Source organism: Lupinus angustifolius, chromosome LG13 (assembly GCF_001865875.1).
Source record: "Lupinus angustifolius cultivar Tanjil chromosome LG13, LupAngTanjil_v1.0, whole genome shotgun sequence".
NCBI lineage: Eukaryota > Viridiplantae > Streptophyta > Magnoliopsida > Fabales > Fabaceae > Lupinus > Lupinus angustifolius.
Window position 1 is genome coordinate 15,946,198 of NC_032021.1, and position 17,854 is coordinate 15,964,051.

The window sequence follows — 17,854 nt, forward strand, 5'->3', positions numbered from 1 at the left end:
AAATTTCATGAATCACTAACATTAGATGTTAAGTCTTTACATTGGTTCATATTAAGGGTAATGATATGATGGACTGACTCACCACGAGAGCATTGCATTGAACCCTATATAAGTGTCATAAATAATTCGAGTAATGATATATTCTTCTACTAAATTATCCTACTAGTCCTTCTACTCCACAAGAAAGTGACACATGTCACTTGTAAACCAATCACTGATAAATAAAGTATACCTTGTGACATATGTCACTCTTTTGTGGATAGGAATATTTAGTAGGAGAATATATCAGGCTCGTTACAATGGCGATAATTACGTATAGTGTGAATCATCCAGATGAATTGTTCTCCCTATGTTTTCATGCACTCTTCCCCCTCCAAGTCTGTGTCATCCTCACAATCAGGTGTGTTTCTTTTTGTCCTAACATTTTCTATTTATTTAATATGAATAAAGTATTTTCTGTTATAAGGAGATAAGTTATCTCCTTATAGCCACTAAAATCATGACATATGTTATATTTAATCATTTTTTATAAAAATATATCTAAAACTCAACAAAATAGTACACATGTCATATATTTATTGGTCGAAAAAAATAAGTTATCTTATGATATGAGGAAATACTTTATTCCCTTATTTAATTTCTCTTTTTAGTTTCATATTTTCTTCTCCCTTTGAGTTGATTTACACTAGTGAACATTACATTAGTACTCATTGTTCTCTCTCGAAGATGTGGCAAACTTGTTTCTTTTCTCATGATCTCACCTCTGGGTAATTAAATAAAAAATAAGAAAATGATTAATCACCTAACTAGTAAAAAAATCTCTTTTTTGATGGATCATTACTGATGAATCATCTAATTAATAAGAAAATCTTTTACTAATGAACAATTGATAAATTGATATTTGTATTAATGAGTCATTAATTAGAGATCATAAATTAATAAGAAAACCATGTTATCAATGGGTCATTAAATTCAAGGTTACCACTTACCACCAAAAACACAATCCGAGAAAAAAAACAACTTTGAGAGAGAGAGATTTACCATATTTTACAGAACACTGCTACCAAACAATTTTCTTTTTTTCTTTTTGAAAAATAGAGAACAGTTTTACAAACTAGTAAACAGACATACCCTTATACCATCACCATTACAACAAACATAAGAAGTTGACAACCACAAAACAAGATTCAAGGGATGGTGACTTTGAAGTATACCAAAATTTACTATTTGGTTCTAGTTTTTTTCCCTCTGCCACATTAGGGAAATAAATATCTTTAGACAATACAAGTATTTAAATCAGCCAAGTGTTCTTAAAATTTATAACTAACAAAAGAAAGGAACTAGAGTATCTGCAACAACATAGGGAAAAGCCTCAAACATAATGCTGCCCAGATCAAAATAGGCTTCATCAGCAAATTGATGCAGAACATCTCTACACTTGAAACTTCTGGTGCTTGGTTTTCCTGCTTAAAAAAGCATTCAGAAATCATAAGAACTAAAATTTCCATGTTATATATTGAAATTCAACTACATTCATCATGATATTAGAAATCATTAAAACACCAGAGGAAGGGTTAGACTTATATGACATGAAACATTAGAAACTTTTTCCCCAACAGGCATGAGAATTATTATATTATCTCAAACATTACTCAATTTAACTGTACCAAGTTGTTGTAAAAACTATTGTACAACAACAAAAGTTTCCCCCACTAGGTGGGTTCAGCTTATATGAATCAAACAACACTGTGTTGCCATACACTACTTCAATAACAATAATAATAAAAGATCATAAAATGAAATGGGACCCTTGATCAAATGACATATTTGCATTGGGTGGATCAATCTCTAGATCTTTCAACTTTATCATTTATATTCAACTTGTTCCGTACTTCATTGTCCAATACCTCAACCCTATATGCCAAGAGGTGACTAATTCTACCATCCATAACATAACTATAGCCTTTTTTTTATATAATTCACTGAAGGGGGCAAAACTAAGTCTTTTGCTATGTCCAATATAAGTAAATCGATACCATCAATCCCACAATTTTAGGATTATCGAAACCATTAAGCCACTGCTGTCAAAGGATGGAAGACTTCTGTATGGAAGGGATTTTATTCAAAAGCCTATCACACAAAACATAAGAGGCAACCAATGGTGGAACTATTGTTGCATTAAAATCCTGAAATGGCAAAGTCCAATTTAAGTCCTAGGCTGTCCGTTTTCACCCTAGCTTAACCCCATTATATGTTTAAATTTCCCCGGGTAAACCTAATTACACCAATATATCAAGTAAAAAGGAAACCTCCATAAACAGAATTCTCTCCAGATCAAGCTGATTTTCTTTTGAGCATTTAACCATTTCGGACTTGACGATGAGACAATGTACATAGAGAAAGTGAGGAATAGTATTCTCTCCTAAGATTTTAAAAGGGAACATATCTTACAGGCTCTTTAATACATTTAAAGATACCTTGACACCTAAAGAAAGAAAAGACCCCATTTGACTAGCTACTAATTGAACTAGGAAGGGCACGGGACTCTGTAAAAATCGCAAATGCTATAATTAGAAATCTTTTAGATATTGATCCTGAAATTAGCCGAGAGGGGGGGAAAGCCTCCAAGTTAAATATAGTTCTTTCTTCCTTTTCTTAAATATTTTACATCTCCTGCTTCCTGCTAAACACATACCATGACACGAAGGTTTTTAAATCATGAAACCTGTGAATTTAGTACATGTACAATGAAAAAAAGTACAAAAAAAATTATACCTGTTAAGACACAAGGTTCAATGAAATACAATATGACAGGATTGGAAGCTTCTTTGAAGAGTAGACAAATTTCTGCGAATTTGGAGATGTGCATCTAAATCTAGGGAACTTGCGATATAAATTGTCATTGTCTCCAACACTCTTGCATTCTGCAGGATATACCCTACAAATTCCTTTTCACTTTCCCATCCTTGATACTCTTTAAGGCAGAATGTTTTGAGATGCACCAAAAGGCAGTCAGGAACATGCAGCGGATTATTCCATTTAGAATCTTGTCCCTTTGTATATTTCTGTGTTTCCTGCAATAACAAAATTCAGCGTTCAATCCTGCAATAACAAATACAAAGTGAATAACAAATAAAACAAAATTCAGTGTTCAACTCAGCAAACCTTATGAACGATAAGAGCTTCAAGCCTACGGGAATTTTGAAGCAATTTGGCTAACAAATCCCAATAATAGTTCCCAAATGAAATTTCCAACTGGATTAAATTGTTGAACATTGGAATATCACTGGCTAAAGCATACTTCAGACACTGCATGAAGAAAGAGAAGCAAATCATCAAAGAAGAAAGAGGAAAAGGAAGAAAAAAAGAGCTCCTTCCTATAAATCATAACCTTCTGTAGAAATAAATAAAAAAGATAATGGCAAGTAACTGAAGGATCAAGGAAGTATAGATCCTATATTGGGACAGTGTACAATTTTGTTAACTGAACAAAGTGAGACTTCTGTGTTAATTTCAATGTCGGAGTATAAGAAATTTTAGCAACATTACGGATACGGGTTAATTAACCCTTTGATTCATACCAAATAACAAATTAAGTATTGTGTGAAATTTGTTTCACCAGAAGCCAGTGGAGTTGTCAATAACAGCCACTATGGCGGTAAAGAAGACAGGAGCAATGGAAGTTCCTGAATGCTTTTCACTGTTGTCAGTCTTGTGACATGGAGTACTCCGACAGTACGCTATAATCATAATGATTTTACAGGGAGCCAAAATTCCTATTTAACCTCACCAAACCTACTTTCATCCAATGGCCAGCACCAAATTAGGGACTTTTAGGTCCCTCAACACCCACAATCTAATTTAAGGATCACAAATCACTTGGACAGAGAGCATCACACTCAGCAAGCTTGCTCTGTTGAAACCAAATTTAGGGTTTGCTCTGAAACTCTGTTTTGGATCACTTCAACCTTGCTCTGGCTGTAACCCTCAAACCAGTATCAGGTGCAACTTTGTAACTGTTTCCTGCATGTAGATCCTTCTCCTTCTGTTCATAAGGTGCAGTCACCATTCTTTTTGTGGTTCTTTCTCCCTTCTTGTTCATGTATCACCGTGATGCATGTTCGTTATTATCTTTACACTCACTAAGCAGTTAACCATCCTCAGTCTTTTTGCAAGTAATTCTTACTTCTTTTTTCCCACTTCTATCTGTCCCTTATCACTAGCTGTCACCAAACTTTTATATTATTGTGGTATAAAACTTTCGAACAACACTAGAATTGTCAATTATGTGTTTCATACAACTTCTTTGAATTTTTCATTGCAGCCACTTTTTTGCTGCAGAGGCTTGTGCAATCTGCAATGCTGCTATAGCATTTCCAAGTGTGGCCATAATGTTCCATGTTCTGTCATTAATTAGTTTATAACTTCAACAACATATCCAGTTCCGATACGGAATTCAGTGCGGCGTCACATTATTTTAGTCAGGAAAGAATAACTCTATTTCCCTGATAGCATTTTCAGGAGTATCAGCAATAACAACAACAAAAAGAAACTGAGCATCCATTTTTAAACTCTTGAATAGTAATATTACTAGTTCAATTCCAAGACACTAAATTTAATGCAACATCGTGTTAATTGATTTTAAGTTTAATGTTCCAGACCATAGTTACATGGTTGTCACTGCTCGGTACCAGTTCTATATGATTAGTCACTTTCTACGTTATTATTACAAAGACTTCTTTCATATGTATACCAGTATGTGTTACACCAAACCGTTACTAGTAAGCAGGCTAAATGAAGCGAGAGAAAAGCAGCCTAGTGCCCGAGACTCTCACTTAGTGGAATCTGAGGAGAGTAGGCAGCCTTACCCACTCGAACCGTTATAGATAACTGTTTCCAGGATTTGAACTCTCATAACAACCAAATTGAACAACACACACAAAAGTTAAAATTAAATATAGCAATGAATTGAGAGGTCTCATACCGCAGCAGTTGAATGTGTTATTGAAAGAAACCGAACATTAGAAAGCGACTGAAAGAACAAGAACATTGATTTCTGGCATATCTTCTTCCATGAAAACCCAATTTTCGCTTTAACCAAATTCTTCAAATTCAACTCAAAATCACCCTTAGCACAAACTCGTCCTCCACAAGCATCACTATAACTCGATTCAATCGACAAATCCTCAAGAACTGGACACCCATTGAGAAGCATAACAATACAATCATGACACCCAAACAAAACCCTATCCCCAACATGAAGAACCCTAAGCCTAGGAAGCTTCACGGAGAACGAAACCAACGCGTTAAGAAACACGCCGTTGAGTTTCATCACCGAAACGGTGTCGCAATTGAAGAGCCTACGTGGCAGAGCCACGTATCGTGAGAGCGATAGAGTGAGCTCTATTTCTTTCACCTTCCGCTGCGCAGCCTGTCCGACCCAAGCAGTAATGTTTGAGTCGGAACAGTTCGCGCAGCGGAGGCGAAACCGGTTCACCGGTTCAGCCTCATAAAAGAGGAAAACAGAATAAACAAAATCAGTGAACCCGGTCGAGTTTTGGGTTTTAATAAGATCTTCCTTTCGACCGGTCTCTGACTCGGACCGGTCGAAGGGAATTTCGTCATCAAAGTCCAGGAGAGGGACAGATGTCCATAAAGGGCGCCATCTTTTAGAAAGAATGCCGGTTCTGACAGACTGTTTGGTGGGTAAAAGTGAGAGGATTTTAGTCAGGAGGACGTCAGGGAGTTGGCTAATTTTATCGGTGGTTTCAACCGCCGTGATGGGCGGAAGATGGCGGCGTTGTGGTGGTGGAATGGAAGTTTGAGGCATTGGGATTCTTTTTTTTGGATTGTGAGGTGAATTGAGAGAGTAATATTTATTTATATAGAGAAAAAGATGAGAAGGTTAGTTGTATGACATGTGTCTCAAAGATAAGCTATATATAATTTACTTTATATATGTAATGATGAAATGTATTTGTAAGATATTATAAGAGTATAATTTTACTTTTGTTTAATATTTATTAATATTAAAGGTAATAATTGAAAAATAGATATAGTCAATGATTTTAATATGGTAAATGATAAAAATAATAATAATAAATATTGCATAGAGAATATAAAATGTGTTATAAGATGGATTGTGAAAATCTGTAAGAACCTGGGTATATTGAGAATATATTATATTTTTATTTAGATTTGGTATTTGGTATTTAGTGATATATATCTTGATTTGGAATTTACTTTCATGAATTTTTTTTTTGTGTTTTGCTACTTTAGAGAAACTTAGTTGGGAAATTTATAATATATTTATTGGGTGAAGGAGAGAGTTATAATATGACTTGCAAAGGTGAAAAATGAAATGAAAAAAATATTAGTGTATATTTAAATTTAAATATCAGCACTAACATTTTATAAAGGTTAATCATGTAATATATTTGTTGTGAACCTCTTTCACCGATATTTTAATATTTATGGAATATTGGTGTAAAGTTTATTATAATTATAATATATCATCCACCATTAATTTTTATTACTTTTATATGAGGACGATGATAGTTAAGATATGAATAATGAATAATGTATTGATCGTGTAAAAATAATTATACTATTAATATATACATATTAAATCTTTTTTGTATTTGCATTAGACAAAATTAAATTTTATTGCATTGTAAATTCATTAATTGAGAATATAATAATTTTAATCAAATTCATCAATGATTTAAATCAGTTTATTTTATTCTTTAAATATTTATTCAATGAATATATTTGGGTTATTACAAGTTTAGGATTGTAACTTCACTAAGATATAATAACATAAAGAACAATGTTGAAAATGAATTTGTGGGAGGTAAGAAAGGGAAATAAAGAACTCGAGTGGTGCTACAACCGATGGTAGTTGATAACCAATGATTGGATGTCACTAAGGGTAATTAGCCGAACAATAAGTTCTTGAATCGGTTGAACTAAGAACCAATGAGAACATTTCTCACAATATGTATTAAGCAATATGTTTAAGCTAATATTCAAGATGTGTTCATTCATCAAAATGGAAGCACATTTATAGGCTGTTGAACTAGATAGAAAAACAACCTCCATTAATAAAAATGTAAATTCGAAGAAACAATAAATGTATTGTCCTCCAGTAAGTCCTTTGGTACAAAGAAAAGGCAAACCTTTTGAAAAGGTCTAGACCCATTTATTCAAAAGGGGAAATGTAATTATTCAGAAAACTGGAAGAAAATTGAAAAGTTACACGATCGCACAACATCCAAGTCGTGTTGTTCCTTCATAACTTTGCATTATTCTATCCTCTAGGATCAAATACGAACCTTATATATTCATCCTTTATTTTAATGATTCCAAGCACTATTGTGATACCAATAAGGCTTAATCTTTCACTTCCTAGCACACTTCATTCCCTCCTTCTTTAAAAGAATTTATCATCGAATTCACTTCTTTATTGAGGATTGACTGAGTGTGTGTCATTTGAAATTGTGTGATGGTTTCATGGTGATTGTTCTTCTTGTCCACTTGAGATAAACTTCCAAAATCGAGTTGGAAGAGCAATGAAGCACTTGGGGCGATGTCAACTTCTTTTCGCAAATTCTGCACAAAAGAAAAAAAACACTAGAAATAGAAAGTACATTAGATACATTAGTATTCCAACTTTTTTTTCCTCACTTTTCTCTCAATTATTTTTATTTTCTCTCCTTTCCTATTTTATCTAAGCTCTTTTTATTTCCTTTTTTTCTTCTTTTCTCTCTAGTTCTATCTTTTATTTAATTTAATTTAATTTAATCATTGCGTGAAGCATCAAGAGATAAAGAAACAAAAGTTATCATATGTCCATTATGATGAAAATAGAGTGTGTTGGAAGAACCAAGCAATAATGCAAGTTTTGTTTTATGTCATGGTACATCAAATAAAAGAGAACATGTCTTCGTATAGCAAAGGGGATAAAAATCTCTTTAATATAGCAAATGATCAATAAACTCTTATTTGAAATTTAAATAGAAATTTTTGTCAACCAAAAAGTAACTCGAACTTTGTTGCTATAATAAAAATTATCATTTATAAAAAAAATTATTTTTGTACAATACTTATACTTAAGAATATTAATTATAAATGTTTGTGATATAAATTTTGGGATTAATCAAAGATGGAGGGGGTCACGAAAATGTTTCTCGCTCTCATATTATCTTCGAACGGTCGCGCTACGCCGCTTCTTTTCATTCGATTAATTCCTAAAATCAACAAAAGTACTATTTTAAATGATAATCAATAACAATTAATAATAAAATCATTCTCATTAATATATAAATATTCAAAACAAATATTTTCACTAAAAAATAAATTTGTCAACCACATTAAGGATGAATGAAAAGTCATATCTGAGTGCTTCTTTCTCTCAACTCATCATTCGGACGGTCACGCTACGTCACTTCTTTCCATAATTAAAACATTCAACCAACAACCAGGTTCCAACTAAGAACTACATAACATTGATTCCCTATCTAAAATAGGGATACATAGGAGCAAGTTCACCTTGTCAAGCACAATAATAAATAAATAATTTTTTACCTCCTTAATAATTAATTAAATAACCAAATAATTTTAAAAGCATAATATAAGCGATATCATTTACTGAGGGGTGTCGTTTAAAATGAGCAGATAAGGTGCTAATACCTTACATATTCCATAACTGACTCCTGAACTTGGATATCAAAAATTCACAACCCAATGTAATTGGGCTAAAATATTTTCTACATTTTTTACCATAAAATGTAGTGGTGACTCTAATAAAGTCGTGCAGTCGAAAGTCATGGTGCGACAATACTAATATTGTTAGAATGATACTTAACATCAACAATGAGAAAACATAACTTCCCTGGGATATGACATCGAATTTGAAAGCTTTGTTCATCTTCAACATCATATTACATCGATCACGGTTTCAAGAAAGCTCGATTATTCCTTTACTCTTCCTAGAGCTGGCTCTAGATACCACTTGATGCAAACCTACTTTGCAGATCCTTGTTGAATGACTATTCTAGTGGAATGCTTACATATTTAGGTGTTTATGAGTGTAGGATTGTAACTTAACTAACATGCACTAACATAAAAAACAAGGTTAAAGATGAATTTGTGGAAGGTAAGAAAGGGAAATGAAGAACTCAAGTGGTGCCACAGCTAAGCATGGTTGATAAACCAATAGTTGGATGCCACAAAGAATAATTAGCCCAATAATTAGTCTCTAGATCGGTTCAACTAAGAAGCAAAGAGAACACTCCCCACAATATATGCACTAAGCAATATGTTTAAGTTGTAATTCAAGATATATTCATTCATCAAGATAGAAGTAGGTTTGTTTGCAGAACTAGATAAGAAGAAAACCATCATTAATGAAAATGCAAATTCTAAGAGAGCAATAAATGTTTTGTCTCCCACTAAATCCTTTGGGACAAGGAAGATGCAAATATTTGAAAGATCACATACATCATAACAAAAATGTGAGTTTTAGATCAGAAGGGACCACTTATTCAAAGGGAAATTACAATTATTCAAAGAATTGGAAGAAAAATGAAAGGTGTTCGACCACGGCCCCCAAGTCCTATTGTTACTTCACATATTCACATCATTTTATCATGCATGGTCAAATACGAACCTTACAGATTCATCATTTATTTTAGTGATTTCAACCCCTGTAAACTCAATAAAGCTTAATCTTTCATTTCTTGCATTAGTCGAAGGTTTTTCATTCAAATCGTGAGTTGCCCATCCTTGACACATATCAGAAAGGATGATAATGACAACGTAAGGAACTTTTACACTATCCATACATCATTCATGAGTGATAGTATAAAAATTTTCACTGATTGAAAAATGATATTATGCTCATAAATAAAATGAGCCAAATGTTCTTGGAAATTCATGCTCCTATTAAAACATTAGAAGACTCTCCTACTTCTTTTCAAATTTAATAAATGTGGATTAATCATTTATCTCATAAATAAAATGAGCTAAAAGTTCTTGAAATTTCTTGCTCTAGTTAAATCATTAGAAGATTCTCATACTTCTTTTTCAAATTTGATACATGTTAATTGGTCATATATCTTTTTCATATAGTTTATAGTGCCATTTCCTTTTTGTCACCTTTTAATTTCTTTTTCAAATGTGCAATTTAATCAATTCTATACATTTATCATGTTACCATAAGTGATCTATTAGATTTGGTTCTTTTGTCTTATGCAATTGACCTCAGAATTGAGTATACTTCCAACAAATTCTGACCCACAATTTTCAACTCTTTACCATGAAATATAACACAAGTCAATATCCATGATCTTTACAGAAGGAAAAGGAAGTGGAAGAAACAAGCTTTGTGACCCATATATATATCTTTTTCAATACTTTCTCAAGTTAAAATTGCATGATTACAATCACAAACAATTGTTGTATTTTTGTCTAACAATGTTCCTAGTAATTAGAACAGTAGTATTTGAAGGAGTAACAAAGAACATATATGGAACCATAATTCAGAAACCACTATGTCCAAACAAATACATGGATCTTGTCTGCTTCATTGTTAATTGTCCACATAAGAACCTTGTTGTTCAAGAAATGTGGAGCTCATGCCGGAAGATTAAGCTTTTGGTTGTTCTTCCAACTGCATGGCGCAATTTGTAAATGCTCGCGACTCGGTTGAATAAGGAATGCTAGAATTAAATAAAAATGGATACGAAAAGTAGGACAACTTACCTTTGGAAATAGTAATAGAAGAAGTCGGCATAGAGCAGTGTTTGAACAAGGCCCGAAATCCATGCTGCAATATAGAGCATACCAAATGGAATCAGGAAGGCATTTTCAGGGGAAGCAATAATGGGATGCCCCAAATTCATAAGTAACAGAAACTCAGTTCATGAATATTATTATTTATTACACCGTGCATATAAAAAGGGTGGTCCGGTACACGAGACTCCGACTTAGTGGAATCAGGGGAGGGTAGACGTATGCAACCTTACCCTGCAAGCGGAGAGACTATTTTCAGGATTTGAACTCGTGACTTCATGGTCACTAAGCAACAACTTTATCGTTGCGTCAAATGTGGAACAAAAATCCTCCTGTAGTGAATTCTATGCTGTGAATTCAAGATTTGGTAAATATTTCAAAGGGCTTAGAAACCAGGCTTGTGTTATGGTTGTTTAAATGATAAGGAATACAGCACAATGCTTTAAATACATCTAGATTTTCCACATTTTCATATAGTATGAAAATTGAGAATATGCAACTAGGAACACAATACCAAACCACAAAAAATATGTTGACTACTGCAAAGAAGATGTAGCTACTAATATGCAGAAAAAGCATAAAACAATAAGGATAACCATAAAACACGAGAAAAGGAGTCGTACTTATCCAATGGATAAAGTGGGGCTCGGTAAAGTAGCGGTAGATCCAATTGAGAATGTATAGTGCTCTATACGCACTGCAGTTAGGCATACAAAAAAAGTATATTAGTTTTTATGATCCACAGACTTCAAAAAAAGTTATAAGTGAATTGATAAAAAATGCATATGCATCACATCATGAACAAATTGCAGGGAAATTATACAAAGATGAAATGAACTACTTAAACAAAGGAATCTTCATTAGGCCCCCAAAGCTCAAATAGTTGACACTTGACATTAACAGACGTAATATAGGTTAGATTTCATATTAGCTTCGTAGACAGAATCGAGCAAAAGTGAGACTACAAGCTTGTAAAAGTTATCAAGTGACTACTCTTATGCCCATGCCATGAGCCAGGGAAATCTAATAGGAGTAAAAGACAAAGGGATCATCGTTTCATTGATTCTTGGAACCGAAGCGCTAAAATCCTGTATCAGATGAAACTTAACAGCTCGTGTAACCTCGGGAAATTAAGGTTGGTATTTTAGTCGAATCATCTCCAGGCTTGTGCAACGGTCTAGAATGAAAAATAATAATCTGATATGTACTTTGAAGTCCTACTAACTGTCTGGGAAGTAGGAATTGGTTATGAAAAAAATGAGAAGATGAAGAAAACTAAAAACATAACCTTCATAGTCCGGGATTTTATTTAGGTACTAAGCCTAAGTGTCACATGTGTAGTTGCAAAAACTTGGGGACCATAATCAGTCAGTCGGACTTTCGATCCGACACATAAAAACTGTTAGCTAGAGATCATATAATTTGAACATTTTTCAGTTATTTGGCTGTTGATCAGTAGGTGACACATCTTCAAAACATAATAGTTTCCAATTCCATCGCTAAATGCAATATTAAGAACTACAAAGATCTAGAAACATATAATACTGTTTAAAACCAGATGAAGGGGGTCATAACTTACCCGAGAAGAAACACATATTGTCCTGTCAAATTGTCAATATTTCTAGTTCTCTGTAACAATACTAGTTGAGGAAGTATAGCAACGGCTTCCAAATACAGGGAAAATGCCCACATCACCTAATCCATGTAAATATGTTTTAGCAAGTTAATGCACAATCAGCTTAGAGAAAAGTCGAAAGGGTATGTAAATAGTTGCACAACAGTTACGGACAACAAATAACAACAGTTGCATACTAACCTCTCTAAATGTGAATCTCTCATTGATAACTAGAGCCAATAGTAAGCAGGGAAGTATAAGAATATAATGGCGAAAAGTATCTTGATCTTTGTTATATGTTCTACGAACAATCTTGTGGTACCTCATGTACCACACAATAGAAAATGAGCTTCCTAAGAAAATCAACTTCATAGTGGTATTATATACTGATATATAATGAGTAAAGATATCCAAGTAGCGAGAAGCAAAAACAAGTGCATAGAGTTCTTGAGTCTTCAACGATACACCTGCGTATAGATAAGATGTATCCAATGTCAAAAACAACCAAATTTCTGTTGGTGCCTACTACTCTGAACTCTGAAGAATAAATCCTTATTCTTTGTCACTCTTTCTAGCGTTTTAAATTGCACTCCCCAACTGTAAATGTGATCGCAATATTGCGGTTTCAAGAGTCTCCACAAGAGTTTTGCAAAGGTTGACAATAAACCGAACCAACTCGACATTCGTTCGAAAATGAATTGTTATTTAGCTTGATAATATTGGTTCATGAACCAAACGAATCAAACTTGAGCTAAGTACAGTTTGATTCACGAGTTTGCTTAATTATATATGAGTGTCAAGTATGTATAAATTTGTATATATATAGTGTAGAAAACAAGAGTAAGTGAGTTGAACCAAACACTTCGCAAACTCTCGACGAACCAAACACTTCGCAAACTCTCGACGAACCAAACCAATTTGAGTTGTCGAGTCGAACATTTCGCGAAATTCAATTGAGCCGAATTCGAGTGGGAAACATAGCTCGATTTGAAGTCGAGTCGATTTTCGAGCTTAACAAATCCTTATCAACCTGAACACTGATTCGACTCCTTTCTAGCCTTAGGTATCGTGAATGCAATTCTGGCCACATTTTCCAGCATTGTTTCCAATTGTGGAAACCCAACTTTGTGTCTTCCTTAACATATAATTACTCATGAAATCACAAAACATATAATAATTTCACAAGTTTTAATTGTCCCATTGATATGAATAACATTCTCACAAAACCCACATTTAAAAATCAAAACTTTATCCAATCCAACACAAAATGAATAACATTAATGTTGAAAAAAATGAGAAATGATATGATACCAGCGCAAGATTTGATGGTATGGATCTTGAGGAGAAGGACAAGGACACTAGCCAAATGGGTCATATCCCCAGATAACCTGAAAATATTCATTTTTTATCGATCGGATCTCAGATTATGGGTCGATCACAAATTCTTTGCTTTCAACAATTCTGCAACAATATCCCCAGAACACTATGAACATGTTTATATAAAATGTATCACTTTTCCTTCAATCTTATATCATACTTTAATACAATTATCAAAAGAAATGCTTCTATGTACCCAAAAAAAAATCAAAAGAAATGCTTTCAAAAATTATTATTGACTCTTCATACGTTAATGCAAATAATTAGTTAATAATGTATTGGTTTGGTACAAATCTTTACACACATAAATATTACACTCACTCTTATATAAGAATAATAATTAGGGTGATGTAATACAACATATTGATATAAGTTATAAATTCATATTGTGTCACTTTAATTGTATGGTTCCAACAAAATATTTTTTTATTTTTATTTTACCTTTTTACTAGTGTGTTAATAGATACTTCATGTCTGCCGACCTGCATTCTTATTTTATAATATTAAGTATTAAATTTGTATTTTTTATTTTATGAGAATTAGAATATTTTTTATTTGATGTATTTCATGTTATAATTTTTGTATTTATTATGATATCCAACTTAAAGTGAGATATATTAATTATAGTTATTACTTTAGAAATAAGAAATATTAAGGGTAAAATAAGAAAATAAAATCATAGTGATAGTTATTTAAAGTTTTAACTTTATATATAGTATAAATATAGATAGAAGTATAGAGTATATAAGTATGCCCATATGGTCTAGGTAAATCAGTCTACTTAAGAAAACCATAAACTAAATTCTTCTTCATCTTTTGAGTGTGCATCACATCTTTGAGAATCAAAGTCTTCCTAGATGTAAACTTCAGCTGCACATTAAGATGATAACGGGCTGAGCGAGTATAGTAGTGCATACACGTGCCCATGCCCAACGAGTTTTCAATTTTAATTATATTTTTATATATTTTATAATAATCTATATAAAACTAATTATTACTTGAGTAATATGATATGTATATGATATTTTATGATTATAGTCCAATCACTAAATTTATTATCAAATAATAATAAAATAGACAAAATATATTGTTAAAATATTTATAATAAAGTATAAAATATATAAAATATTTATAATAAAGTATAAAATATATAAAATATTTAATTAAAATATATATATGTAATATAGGGCGTTAATTATGATATCATCTCCACCCATAAGCTATTTTTATGGTATCCATTATGGGTATTTTGAAAGGTATCCATAGATCATATATTTTTGTCATCCCTACTCCACATCACTAGTTTAAACAATATATAACAACGGTGTGAGAATCATCCAACAACACTTTCTTGTCATCAGCATCAGTGTATGTTTTTAACATAACATGATCATAGTAGATATGGCGGGAGGCGCCAATATCTACCCACCATCCATCAGATCCTCCAACCATATTAACCTCGGATAACACCACCATAAGTGGTTCATCAATTATGTTGGCTTCTGGATGATGATCCACTAGTTTATTCATGCATTTGCATGCCATATGACATAGGTTTCCACATTTAAAGCAGATAAACAAGTTGCCAGAGTCATTCTTAGCAGGTAGTTTAGCATATTGGATATTCTAGGGTTCAAATTCTTGTTGCAACTGGTGTTCTTTGTCTTATTCACATTGCGGTTCTGATTCTTAAAATTATTGTCAGTATGCTTTAGAACCACACCTGAGAATTTCTTCTGAGCCCTGTTGTTGTCGATAATTATAACCTCATCTCTCTGATCTTATCTACGAGTCTCTTTTTCAATGCGAAGACGAGTGATGAGAGATTCCAAAGAGAATTATTTGGTCTTGTTCCTTAGAAGGTTTTTAAAGTCCTTCTAACCAGGAGGCAGATTGTCAAAAATGACAACCACTTGGAATTGCTCGTCTAGGGGCTAGGGTGTTAGCGATTATGGTTTAAACCACGAAACCGGTATAACTGAACCGAACCAAACCGTAAAATGTGGTTTGCTTCAGTTTCGCAGTTCGGTTATTTTTTAAGGAACAATTTATGTTCAGTTCGGTTCATGGTTTTAGAAATTTAGGAACTATTGGAACAGAACCGAGCCACATATTAAAAAAAATATGTCCTAAAGAATAATATTGTATTGTTGCTTGAATTCTTCAACCAATTTTGTAACTTAAATTATCAATTTACTATGAATTATAGTGATATATGCTACTAAATTATTATTATGTTAGTGTTATATATGTTATTACTTACTAAATTGTTATATATGTGATAAAATATCTTCTAACTTTTGTGGTACTGGATTTAAAAGTAACATATACCATAAATTATTATACATGTATTGCTATATAACTTAGTAATTTTTAATTGTAATATTATATATGTATTACGTTACTCATTGATATATATATATATATATATATACTCATTGATATATATATATATATATATTACTAAAGTGTTATGTATGTTACTAGTTGTAAATTATATTATTATATATGTTACTAATATATATATATATATAATTGTTAATTGTACTATTGTATATGTGACCATTCATTTTTTTCTTCCTAAATTATGTAATTGTTGTATATGTTACTAACAAACAATTACGAGCTTCAATTTTTTTAATAATAATAGTAGTAATTTTCATTTTATGACAAAACAATGTCCTTTATAATATATTTTGAACTTTCAATTATTCATTTTTTTTAAAATAACCATGAAAACCAAATCGAATCAAACTATTCATGAGCGATTTGATTTGGTTCTTGCAATAAAATTTACGGTTAATTGAGGTGAACCAAACCATGTCTTTGTATTTGGTTCGGTCACTGAATTGCACAAAAAATCAAATCGAACCAAACTTTTACACCCTACCACCATCAGAAATGATTTCATGAGCAATTTTTTATATCTCATGATACTAAGACTCTACTGATTTATCATCAGTCATCTCATACTTGAGGTAGCGAATAACAACATATTTTTTAGTCACACTTTCCTCGGTATCATATTTTTTCTCAAGTGCATACCAAATTAATTTGGTAGACTTGTATGAGTTGTAGTAATCATAGAGATCATCAGATAACTCATTCAGAATAAAATCCTTACTTAGGTAATCACTTTGATTTCATGGAGCTATATCAATAATCAGTTTATCCCTCTCATCCTTTTCAGCTTTTTCCGGCTACTAAGACATCAGTTTTCAGAATGTGAGCAGTTTTTCTCATGATGAGAAAGAATTTCATCTTATGTTGTCACTGTTTGAAATTATTCCCATCAAACTGAAATAGTTTGTTAAGGTCAAAGTTGTCCAGTCAGTAATATTCTCTATGAATGTCACTGTATGAGGAAACATCTTAAAATTGCTGTTTATGTAGCTTGCGACAATTCTAAATGGGACAAAAGAATACTTACTGACTAAGTCATGATCAAATCGCTCTCTTTAAGACATTTATGGTAGTGCCCAAAATGTGCAAGCAGACTATCAACTATATTATCCCCTTGATAAAACAGTTTAATTCTCTGTTTTCGAATTCTCACTATGCTATAAGAACTAAACTCGAATACCCCACAATATGGCTACCACTATAAATTCTCGAAATACCCACAATATGGTTACCTGTGTCAATTCTATTTACCCAAAATTTGACTATTAGTGTCAGTTCTCGAAATTTCCACAATTTCGTTGCATGTGCCAATTCTAGTACCACAAAAAGAAAGAAATAGAAGTTGGTCGATAATACTTCGACAGAGATTATGAGGGAGAAAGAAGACGATGATGAATAAAGTACTCAACTTGAGACGATGAAATATGAAGGGAGGAAACCTTTACTTATTGCCTGAGACCTCCAACGGCCACCTTCGTCCAACGACCCAGATGGGAGATTGCGTCCCAAAATGGCCAGATCATCTAATGGTCAGGAGGAGTCCAAGGTCACACGACTAGATTGTCCTTCACCTTGACCGGTTCTTCCTCCCCACTCTCCAACTGTGTGCTAACTTAGTCACACATGTGTTGGCTTGGTTAGCCACACATCTAAGAAAAATTAATT

The 17,854-nt window shown here is 32.6% G+C and overlaps 2 protein-coding genes across 5 annotated transcripts; both read right to left on the reverse strand.

The window, feature by feature from the left end:
* LOC109325959 (F-box/FBD/LRR-repeat protein At4g00160-like) lies at window positions 1,050-5,893 on the reverse strand. Of its 4 annotated transcripts, none has more exons than XR_002105206.1 (5): window positions 4,985-5,893; window positions 3,166-3,309; window positions 2,776-3,074; window positions 1,390-1,466; window positions 1,050-1,348 (listed from the first exon to the last, which is right to left on the reverse strand). XR_002105206.1 is itself a non-coding variant. In XM_019558595.1 (4 exons), exons 1-3 carry the CDS (start codon window positions 5,828-5,830, stop codon window positions 2,793-2,795), a joined length of 1,272 nt encoding a protein of 423 aa, XP_019414140.1. In that variant the 5' UTR covers window positions 5,831-5,893; the 3' UTR covers window positions 1,050-1,466; window positions 2,776-2,792. The 4 variants fall into 4 exon arrangements, 2 of the variants coding, with proteins under 2 accessions (XP_019414140.1, XP_019414139.1); XR_002105205.1 differs by having other exon boundaries at window positions 1,390-1,463; window positions 4,985-5,892; XM_019558595.1 differs by having other exon boundaries at window positions 1,050-1,466.
* Window positions 10,425-13,898, reverse strand: LOC109363356 (ER lumen protein-retaining receptor). The gene is made up of 6 exons (XM_019609596.1): window positions 13,721-13,898; window positions 12,611-12,876; window positions 12,374-12,489; window positions 11,418-11,491; window positions 10,765-10,828; window positions 10,425-10,672 (listed from the first exon to the last, which is right to left on the reverse strand). Exons 1-6 carry the CDS (start codon window positions 13,809-13,811, stop codon window positions 10,636-10,638), a joined length of 648 nt encoding a protein of 215 aa, XP_019465141.1. The 5' UTR covers window positions 13,812-13,898; the 3' UTR covers window positions 10,425-10,635.